At 37.5% G+C, this 12,181-nt stretch overlaps 1 protein-coding gene across 1 annotated transcript in view; it reads right to left on the bottom strand.

The window, feature by feature from the left end:
- LOC128212775 (cell cycle checkpoint protein RAD17-like) overlaps positions 1 to 12,181 on the bottom strand; it is a 31,400-nt gene that overhangs the window by 2,161 nt on the left and 17,058 nt on the right. Inside the window, exons 15-16 of the mRNA XM_052918082.1 lie at positions 11,157 to 11,237; positions 10,498 to 10,546 (exon numbers count right to left, since the gene is read on the bottom strand). Of these exons, the coding sequence (XP_052774042.1) occupies positions 10,498 to 10,546; positions 11,157 to 11,237 (130 nt within the window). The remainder of the gene's footprint in view (positions 1 to 10,497; positions 10,547 to 11,156; positions 11,238 to 12,181) is intronic.

Genomic DNA, 12,181 nt, shown 5'->3' with positions numbered 1-12,181 from the left:
ATAACACTGTTTGTAATATTCAGGGATGATAACAGAGCCAAGTTGCCAATCCTGAAAATGTCTGCGTGGGGTTCAGGGCGCCGCTAAAGGCCCCCGATGGGTCCAGGGCAAAGCCCTGGTGGGGGGACAAGGGGGGGCAAAGCCCCCCGAAGCTTTCAGTATTTCAGGGTTTCTCATACCCTTTTTTGCCTTAGAATAGTGTTCAAGGAGTACACCTTTCAGTTTGGTAGATATAATTATGTTCAACAGGAGACATCCGCAATCAGAACAATTATCAGGAATCTTAGCAGTGAAGTTAAACACCTTTGTCTTCAAACAAAGTTAAATTTACTTTTTTACCTGAAGTCACAGGCATAAGACATGTACCTGACATTTTGGTTCAGTTGTCCACTTCCCATAAAACTCAACTGGCTATGATCAAATGCCTGTGTATGAACAGTCTACACTGTGGGATGTTTGAATTATAATAATGAACAACATATCAATTATCTTGAGCTTGCAAATGTTTATTGTAAAAGTGTTATTTATTCAATTTTTGTATATCATAAAGAGTATTTATTCCATTATCTGCACATTTGATGAGAATATAATATTATTAATTATTATTCCAAATAATATCCAAACGGGACGGCAAATGCTTTGGCAGTGAGCCGTTGTGGTCATTGTCGCCATCAATGTCTATGAGGTGAGGAACAAGTTGACGTATTCTGGTCTCAAAGCCAAAAAAAATTCCCCTCATGGTGTTACATGAGTCCAGTAGCACACAAATTAGATTGTCCAGATTGTCCCACGTCAGTTCAAGTCTCTCAAACAGGCTTTCAAATTCCTTAAAAAATGATTCAGAATCAGCCCTTGTGATTTTTAAGGAGGCCAAATGTCTCAACACTATTTCTTTCTCTATAGCAGAAAAATAGCTGCAACAGTTTTCTCATTGTTTGTGTTTGTTGACCCGTCTAAGTTCAAACAAAACCGAGTTTCACTTAACTCCTCCACAAGTTCATCATTGAAATGGCTTGCCTCTCCCTAAGTCATCTTATATGATGCTGTACACCTTTGAAGTTTTAATTCGCTGAGAGCTTTTGTATCTTTGGCAAGTGTCTTAAGTAAGACTCACTACATGTGGTGCCAGGGAGTATGGAAGGTCATGTTCAGCCATAAATCCAAGTATCATGGCCTCTGCATTGAATTGTCAGTCATTGACAGGAACAACTGGATGCACTGGCGAGGTGTCTGTTCATCATCCCTGACTTTTGGAACCATCAACATACCTGGAAATTCAAATTACAACTATAGAAATTAAATCTCACTCAAACTGGGTCCTCAAGAAGTTTTGTTGAACTGTCTCAAATAGAAAATAAACTGACTGCTCCTACTTAATATATATTACTACTACAAAATATGTATTCATTTTTTTTTAAATTTTCATTTGAACCTTCCATTATAGTCAACAGCCACTTCTTATTGAGAACAATGCTTCAAACATTATGGGAACAATAAAGAAATGGTTTAACAGCATAAACTTCAATCGGCCAAATAAAATTTGTAAAATAAAAATCGATTATTATGACACAATCCGAATCGAAATATTGCTACATGCGCAAAAGCCATTCTCAGTTTGATCACATTCTATTAACTTAAAAAGAAACGTTTCGGGAATTTCTCTTAAAAATAAAAAGCAAATATACCTTTAAATCGACGAATTGATGTTTTGAGAAGTTGGTGGTGGTCGTTTTTTCCAATACTCGTTTATTCGTCTACGTCGTCTGTCATATCCGGATACTGCAGTGCGTTCAGTCAGCAGTGCGTTCAGTCAGGCGAGCGTTTACAAAACGCTCGCAAACGTTTTGTTTTGTATCCCTGTTGCAACGCAGCGCATACACGTTAAGCGGGAAACCAAATAGCGAACGTTCGCCGCAAACATCTTTACTGAACGCGCTGCAGGCGAGCGTTTACAAAACGCTCGCAAACGTTTTGTTTTGTATCCCTGTTGCAACGCAGCGCATACACGTTAAGCGGGAAACCAAATAGCGAACGTTCGCCGCAAACATCTTTACTGAACGCGCTGCTGTCTTCTAGTCCCATCGGTAATTTCCGTAATCACTCGATGCTAGCTTAACAAATCATATAGCTCGACTGCCAAGACGTAAATAGGTTCGATAATTTCCGGCTTTACACTTCCGGAAAACTCACCTTTCGTACCCATATTGTTCGATCTGAGCTAGAATCGCTCCCTGTACCCCTCCCCCCCCTAGAAAAAACTCAACGGATTTACATTAATCTCAAAATCGATCCGTGAGGCCTTAAATCCGGAATTCCGGAATTTTACCATCCCTGAATATTTCTTATCAATCAATCAGATTACGCAGTATCGCAGGAGGGTACATTGTCCTGTCATCAAGTCCATCAACCTTTCCATCAAGAGTTTCCACGAAAAGAACATATATAATTGTCTGTTGTTGTTGTACATTCGAAAAACGGAAATAAGTATAACTGAACAATTATTAAATCCAGAGTTATGGGCCATGCTGTTCATGTGCAAATTGATGGCAACATGTGTACCAAGATTCAAAACCCCGTTTTTTTTATTTTAAATGTCAATGACACCACAGCCGACAACAACAAGGCTTTCACAATACCTTGACTTTTTCGTTTGAAAAAACAACTTTAAACTAATAAATAATAATAAAATTAACAATACCATTTTTTAAATTAGTTATTTTGATTGACTCCAGCTTCTTTTAAATGAAAAATATTTTGCAAGCAGAGCTATCCATTAAGCGGGTCTCAGCCAAATTTACCTTGTAACAGGCTCCAGCCCTATCTCCCTTTAGACTGGCTAATTTAACTCCCGAGCTCTTTTTTCCACTTTAGAGAAGCCCACGCTTGAAACTCCCCTTTAAACAACCCCAGGTCCACTCGCCTTCAGACAAGCCCCAGCTCCATTCTCCTTTAGACAAACCCCAGACCCATTCCCCTTTAGACAAGCCCCAGCCCCACTCCCCTTTGAGCAAGCCCAAGCCCCACTTGCCTTTAGACATGCCCCAGCTCCACTTCCCATTGGACAAGCCCCAGCTCCACTCCCCTTTAGACAAGCCCCAGCTCCAGTCCCCTTTAGACAACCCACAGCTCCAATCCCCTTTAGACAAGTCCAGCTCCATTCCCCTTTAGACAAGTCCACGCTCCATTCCCCTTTAGACAAGCCCCAGCTCTATTCCCCTTTAGACAAGCCCCAGCTCCATTCCCCTTTAGACAAGCCCCAGCTCCACTCCCCTTTAGACAAGCCCCAGCTCCATTCCCCTTTCTTGGATTTCTAGGAATGCTCAAACAGACTGACAACCCTAAATGTATGTCTCTGTCCTAATTAAAATCTATGTACACAATTAAATATGACACCAACTGCATTCCTCTTAAGACAGGCATCAACCCCATTTCCCTTTAGAAGGACATCAACTCTATTCCCAATTAGACGGGCACCAGCCCCATTCCCTATACAGATAGCCTTGGATTTTCAGAAATGCTCAAACAAACTGACAACCCTAATTGTACTTCCTTAATAAAATCTAGGTAGACCATCAGCATGATAAGAAGAGACAACGTGTGACACATTTTCATATGATGTTTTGTAATGTACTTCACTAGTCCACCCGACTCAGCAGGTATTCTATATACAAATATGGCAAAACACCTGTCAATTGCCATTTGAGGAAGGAATTTCAACGTCATGGTTACCCAGCATTTTTAGCTCACCAGAGCACTAAGTGCTCAAGGTGAGCTATTGTGATCAGTCTTTGTCTGTCGTCTGTCTGTCAACAACTGCTTAAAAACATCTGCTCTGAAACTACCTGGCCAAATTCAATGAAACATCACAGGAAGCTTCCTTGCGTGTCCCTCTACAAAAATACAACAAGGGGTCAGGATTGAATAACAACAACAACCACAACAAAATGGCGGACTCCATGTTTTGCTTTAAAAAGCATCTCCTTTGAAACTACCCAGTCCAAATTCAATGAAACTTTACTGGAAGCTTCCTTGGGTGACCCTCTACAAAAATACAACAAGGTGTCATGATTGATATACAAAAACAACAACAACAGCAACAACAACAATCTGGCCAACCTGAAACTACCAGGCCAAATAAACTGAAACTTTACAGGAAGCTTCATTGCATTACCCTCTACAAAAATTCAACACAGCATTGAGATTGATCAACAACAACAACAACAACAACAACAACAACAACAAAATGACCGACTTACTGTTTTGCTTTAAAAAAAATCTCTGAAACTACCAAGCCAAATTCAATGAAACTTTACAGGTAGCTTCATTGCATGACCCTTAACAAGTATAAAACAAGGCATCGTCATCAGTTAAGATATGTTTAAATTGCAACATTTTTATTAATGCTTTATCACAGAATTGTGGCCCTTTGCTTAGGTGAGCTTTTAGAGCCATCAAGGCCCTCTTGTATATGTTTAGAGCTCTTTGGCCAGCACAACTGCACTTCAGACAGGCCCCAACCTGATTCCACTTTAAACGAGCTCAATCCGAAAATTCAAATACATGTTTTAACGTTAGTCATTACTATAAGTAGATGTAATGGTTTCTAAATCAATTAATGTACAGTTGTATAGGTTTAATGAAGATATTAAATAAATACAGTGACAATACATGCAAAATTTGCATTCAATGAGTATCTATGATACAAATGCATTGAATTTGTAAAGATCTACCCAGAAAACACAGGGTCCCAATTTCTATTCAATGAGATAATCAACATAACACTAAATGGGATAACATGATTGCCGGTTTAACAAAAAAATTTACATTGAGTCCACGTGCGTTTGTTTGTCCATAGTTATCATGTGACTAGTGAATCTCTCAGCTGGTTTAACACATATGAATATTTATAACAAGGTGGTTTCTGTGATGTGCCAACTAGCGATTCAGATTATCAATATATTTTAAAAAAAACATACTTAAAGAGTTTCACATTTTATTGAATTTCTTAGAAACAAATTCATTCAGTTTTCAATGTTAATCTCTGCAGAAATAACAAATTCAATGGAAAGCTGTCCTAACAGAGCTTGATAAATTTGATCTCCCTGTAATCCAGGGCTTTTAAATAATGATTAGGGGACATGCCCTTCACCGTGTGGTCTGCAGATCAAAGCAATGATAGAGACATCTAGAGAGTGAATAATAGATAGCCCGCAAAAACATACTCCTTATCTGCTAAAAAAATACAACCATTCTGATATATCAGCACTAAGGAAGTATGTCATTCCTACAATGCCAGGGTATATTCTACAATTAGATAAGAATGTTTCAATGACCGTGAAACATGACCTGACATCTATTACAACACTTTGATGGTCAAAAAAGCTAGGATACTTTGATATGAGGCCCTCCAGCATGGCACATATAGATTTAACCCTATTTTTGGAGAGAATCCGAGTGCTTTGATTCAAACGTAAAACTAATTGGCTAATAGAAGGAATGGAATCACTGATGCATGTCTAAGGATAAGAACTATATTGAATACGGGACCATTGTATCATATAATCCTAGGTCATTTTTATGATAATGGATGCCATAATCCAGCTGCTATGATTTCACCAGCCCATCTCCTCTTAACCCTCCTATTTTATAATGATTTTGCATTTTTCAACACGTTTCTATCCCTTATCTTACTGATCATGCATTTATGTACAGACCTGTCACTATCAAAGCCTTTTCCAATTGCTACATTATATCATTAAATAAACATATATGTCATTCTATATGGCAAATATCCAAAGCCTTAGATGATAAATAAAGGATACTATGTCAGCCTAGTGACTCTAATAGCTCAATAACCGCATGTAGAAATAGAAGCAGATATTGAGTTATTGTATTAAGGTGACAACATTTTGTTGAATTTCGGTGTAAGATCAAAACCTATTTCACTGAGTACATTCAAACCGGTTGGCTCGATATTGCTTGGCTCAATTTCCTCATTGGCTCGAACTTGATGTAAATGACCAATTTCTTTACTCTATGTAAGCATTCCTGCTTGGCTAGATATTCACGAAGCCAACAGTTTTGACTGTATTTACAAAAAGAAATATATTTATAGAACTTTCTGTGTTGACAGTGAAATAAATTTTGATTTCACATGTTTCTTTTTTGCTTATTTTCTAACAAAAATGGCAATTTAATTGGCTCTCATCTTACATCACATGAAAAAGGCCTTAAGGAAAGATATTCGTCCCGGCATAGTAAAAACTAGGGAATGTGGGAACTAAATCATAAACAAGAGGGCCCTGAAGGCCCTGTATCGCTCACCTGATCCATTCAAGTGTGAAATAAGTGTTTTCAGGGCGAGGGCAACTGTGACAAGGGGTTAGATCCTTCCTAGTGACCAAGTTTTTTTTTTAATATCACGGATGTCCCAGTTGCAAACCGTACCTTGCTGTAATAAGTACATTCTGACCAGGTTTCATATAGATAAAGTAGAAAATATAGCCTCATCAGTGTTTTAACAATGTTTTCTATGATTTGACTTAGTGACCTAGTTTTTGAACTCAGGTTACCAAGTTTCAAACTTGACATAGACTTCATAAACACAAACATTCTGACATTGTTTCATGGTGATCAAAGAGAGAACATAACCTCTACAGTGTTTACACAGGTTTTCTATGATTTGACTTAGTGGCCTGGTTTTTTACCTCTGATTACCTGGTTTCAAACTCTACCTAAAGATCATCAAGAATAACATTCTGATCAAGTTCCATGAACATATGGTCATAAATGTGGCCTCTAGAGTGTTAACATGCTTTTCGTATTATTTAACCTGGTGACCTAGTTTTTGACCGCACATGACCCAGATTAAAACTTGGCCTAGAGCTAATCAATATAAACATTCTGACTAAGTTTCATGAACATACAGTCATAAATGTGACCCCTAGAGTGCTAACAAGCTTTTCCTATGATTTTACCTAATGACCTAGTTTTTGACCACACATGACCTTGATTCAAACTTGATTTAGGGATTATTAATATAAACATTCTGACCAACTTTCATGAAGAAACATTTATAAATGTGACCTCAGTTTTTCCTTAAATTTGACCTGGTGACCTAGTTTTTGACCGCACATGACCAAGATTCGAACTTGGCCTAGAGCTAATCAATATATACATTCTGACTTAGTTTCATGAACATACAGTCATATATGTGACCTCTAGAGTGCTAACAAGTTTTCCTATGATTTGACCTGGTGACCTAGTATTTGACTGCACATGACCCAGATTTAAACTTTACTTAAAAACTATCAATATAAACATTCTGGCCAACTTTCATGAAGATACAGTCATAAATGCGACCTCTAAAGTGTTAACAAGCTTTTCCTTCAATTTGACCTGGTGACCTAGTTTTTGACCGCACATGACCCAGATTCGAACTTGGCCTAGAGATTATTAATATTAACATTCTGACCAAGTTTCCTGAAGATACAGTCATAAATGTGACCTCTAGTGTTAACAAGCTTTTCCTTTAATTTGACCTGGTGACCTAGTTTTTAACCCCAGATGACCCAATAATGAACTTGTCCAAGATTTTATTGAGGGTAACATTTTGACCAAGTTTCATTAAGATTGTGCCCATATTGTGACTTCTAGAGTGTTAACAGTCAAATTGTTGACGTCGGACGACAATGACGACCACGATGGACGACTATGACAGACACAGGGCGATCACAATAGCTCACCTTGAGCAATTTGTGCTCAGACAATAACAACATTGATAATATCATGATTTTTGCACTTAATATTGTAAAAGAAAAAGAAACTAGACCTATAACACAAATGATGAATACCCAAGCCATTGGCTGGACACTGGAAGGTTAAATGTCACATTTTGGAATTAACAACATGAGGATGTTCATTATAAAACTGACCAACATTCTGCCATTATTGTGACAACCTGACAAACAAAATGTTGGACCATTTTTTTAATAAGTCAAGGACCATTATTTTTAGACCAAGTTAGAAGTCCCACAAATTGTAGGTGCACAATTTCCTATGCTGACCAACAGAACTGTGCAGTTTCAGGTGTATGGGTGCAATTCTTCAGGAGCAAAGTTTGACACAGTTTTTCAGACCATTATTTACTATGTCAAGGGGCATAACTCTTAGTATAAGGAGTGAAATGTCAGTGCACAGTATCCCATGCTGACCAACATTCCTATGAAGTTTCATGTGTGTAAGTGCACATGGTTTGGAGCAAGATGCGATACATGGTCTGTTAGACCCTTTGTTACTTTTTCAAACACCATATAGCTTTTTAGTCCAAAGAGATAAGTCACAAAATTTTCAATTGCACAATTTTGTATGCTGACCGAGAATTGTGTTGCACAAGTGTAGGTGAAATACTTTTTGGAGATACATTCAGAACAATCTTTTGTGACATGGCTTAATGTGACACAGCAGAATGTGACAAAACAACTTGTATATATCCCTAAGATACATCCATCTGCGTGAATAATAATGCTAAAAATTTACTCAGAACATGCTTATTAAGAATGGAACATGACTAACAAAAGCAATTTCATGCTGGAATGGATGGAAACTTTTCAAATAATATGCCTGATTAGGCAGTGTACTGAATCACATAGATGTAATGAAAGGTATACTAGAGATTGCTTTTTTGAAAAAGCGCTTGTCTCACCTATTGTGTAGTCGAAGCTGAATAAAAATAAATGATGGACATGAAATTTGTAATTTTGGACTGGACACGAACAAACAGTGAAGTTTGGTTTATTCACCCGCATTAAATTGTGAAGAGAAAAAAGTGTTGTTGATAAATCTTGGAAAATGTAAACAAAGTTTGCATTGTATGAAGTTCCTGGGCGCAAGCATTCTTAATTTATTGAGCGGAAACAAAGTGTGACCAACAGACTGACGGACTTACTGACTGACTAACGGACTGATCACAAAATCAATAGGGGTCATCTACTGGTCATTACCAACTTGCATACTAAGTATGAAATTCCTGGGTGCAAGCGTTGTTTAGTTACTGAGCGGAAACCGTTTCTTCACCTCAAGGTCACGGAGAACTTGACCTTAGACCTACTGATTTCAAAATCAATAGGAGTCGTCTACTAGTCATGACCAACTAGCATACTAAGTATTAAGTTCCTTGGTGCAAGCGTTCTTTTGTTACTGAGCAGAAACCATTTTTAAGCTTAAGGTCACCTCCAACATATCTTTTTTTATCTGAAGGTAACCTTGACCTTTGATCTTTGATCTTAAAATCAATAGGGGTCATCTTCTAGTTATTAACAACTAGCGTACCAAGTATGAAGTTCCTAGACCAAAAGGATCTTTAGTTATTAGGCAGAGACCATTTCTTCACCTTAAGGTGACCTTGACCTTTACCCTAGTGATCTCAAAATAAATAGGGGTCACCAACTACTCATGACCAACTAGCATACCAAGTATGAAGTTCCTTAAGGTCACCGCCAACATCGTTTTTTACCAAAAGGTCACAACAACCTTGACCTTTGACCTAGATATCTCAAAATCAATAGGGGTCATCATCAAGTCATGAACAACTAGCATACCAAATAAGAAGTTCCTAAACCCAAAGGATCTTGAGTTACTGAGCGTAAACCGTTTCTTCACCTCAAGGTCACAGCAACCTTGACCTTTGACCTAGTTATCACAAATCAATAGGGGTCATCTGCTAGTCATGACCAACTAGCATACAAAGTATGAAGTTTCTGGACCTAAAGGATCTTTAGTTATTGAGTGGAAATCATTTCTTCACCTCAAGGTCACAGTGACCTTGACCTTTGACCTAGTGACCCCAAAATCAATAGGGTTCATCTACTAGTCATGACCAACTAGCATACAAAGTATGAAGTTTCTGGGTGCGAGCGTTCTTAAGTTACTGAGCGTAAACCGTTTCTTCACCTCAAGGTCACAGTGACCTTGACCTTTGACCTAGTGACCCCAAAATCAATAGGGTTCATCTACTAGTCATGACCAACTAGCATACAAAGTATGAAGTTTCTGGGTGCGAGCGTTCTTTAGTTACTGAGCGGAAACCGTTTCTTCACCTCAATGTCACAGTGACCTTTGACCTAGTGACCCCAAAATCAATAGGGGTCATCTACTAGTCATGACCAACTAGCATACCAAGTATGAAGTTCCTGGGTCTTAGCGTTCAATAGTGATTGAGCAGAAACGAAGTGTGACGTAGTGACTTACTGACAGACTGATGGACTGACGCACTAACTGACGGACAGGGCAAAAACAATGTCTATATATATATATATATATATATATATATATATATATATATATATATATAAATTGGTACCAAAGAGAGGATACATAATGTACATGTCATGCCTTGATGTGCCACTTATCATATAAGCAATATAACAAGCAGATGACTTAGTGAGCCGACATTATAGGTGAACTAGATTAGAATAATACTCTATAACTTGAACTTACCTTCTTTGACTAGAAAATCTGCATATTTCTTGCATGAAAGATATTTGACCTGAAAAGAGATGAGAATACTTTCAATCTCTGGAACATAAAACTTACAACATTGACACTAGGTTGACCAGACCAGCTCCTCAATGGAGAAATACAGTAGCATCTGATAAATTTCGAATATACTTATTGTACCATATTTGGGAGTGTTTCCTTGGTTTTCATCTATACAGTAACTCCCACACTGTAACATGTAGGCGGAGCTTAACCGTTCAGTAACTAGCATGCAGATCAACTACAACAATTTTCTCTTATATTGTACACTAGGTATTGAACATTTTTCTTGACAACATGGTACGGATCTACTGTCATAATTGAAATTATACAATTCATGCTTGTGTATAACTTCAATAACTCTGGTTGTGAGTGCCATAACTATTACCGTAGTTAATTTATGCTCAACTTTAATTTCAGCTTCAAAAGGACCCTTGTATAAATACATGTGAGAGTTCTTGGGTCAGAAAGTAAGCTTAAACTTACCTATCCAATATCAGATGCTACAAGCTGTTGCACGGAATTTTACAAGGTTCTCTGTTGGAGGCAGACAGCTTCATATAAAGACAACCATTTTTGTTGAATTTTTAAGAAACAGGAATATTCACTATAACGCTTACCTGTGTCATGCAGTGTTGTGTTTATCAGGGAGATGTAGGGAATGAGTTCTGTCTGTAAGGCAACGGGCGAGGAATGATAGGCTGAAATGTACATTAATACATCAGCCTACAGGCATATTTTTTACTAAGTCAAGGGCTATAGTTAGAACACATAAAATGTCATACAAATCACAGGTTCACAACTGCCCATACTGACAAATATTTTTAATAAAGTTTCACAAGTTTAAGGGCCATACATTTGTACACCCAATTTTTCAGCAGGAAAGCAAGAAGACATTATGAAACAGATGCAATTCCTATATTTAACAAATACATGAAAATCTGGACTTCAAAAGTTGTTGAACATATGAATGAACCTAAAGAAAGATTTATCCTAATCACAGGAAAACATACCATGTATATTCAACACAATTATACTTTCAATAATACATGCACACTTAATAACAATAAAGTGTGGTTTAATGGTATAGGTATCCGCTTCTCACCAAAAGAGGTTGTGTGTTTGAGTCACATCAGAATAACTTTTGTATGGCCTTTCAAATAGAAACCAGTACTCATTTCTACCAAAGAAACTCTAGCATAATTCTATAAGCTATCAAGTATTGTTGAAATCAAGCGTTACCCATTTTCAAATCAACAAAAGATTTTATCAAGGCAAACATTCTGATTAAATTTCATGAAGATTAGACCAGAAATATTGCAAAAATATAACCTCTAGTCTTCCCAAGTTTTTCTAAAATTTGACCTAGTGACCTATTTTTGACCTCAAGTGACCTTTTTCAAACTAAGCTGAGATTTCATTTAGGCAAATATTGCCCCCATTTGCTCCAAAGATTTCTCTAAGATCTGACCTAATAACCTAGTTTTTGACCCATGAGACCCACTTTTTAAGTCTAACAAGATAACATCAGGGGGGGGGGGGGCATCTTAACCACAGTTTGAATAAAGTCTGACCAATCAATACTAATATTTGGTTAGGGATATGATTTTCAAAGATTTGACCTAAATTCTGATTTAGTTTCATT

This window comes from Mya arenaria, chromosome 13 (assembly GCF_026914265.1).
Source record: "Mya arenaria isolate MELC-2E11 chromosome 13, ASM2691426v1".
NCBI lineage: Eukaryota > Metazoa > Mollusca > Bivalvia > Myida > Myidae > Mya > Mya arenaria.
The sequence above is the reverse complement of the archived record's forward strand: the minus strand, read 5'-3'. Positions and strand labels throughout refer to the sequence as shown.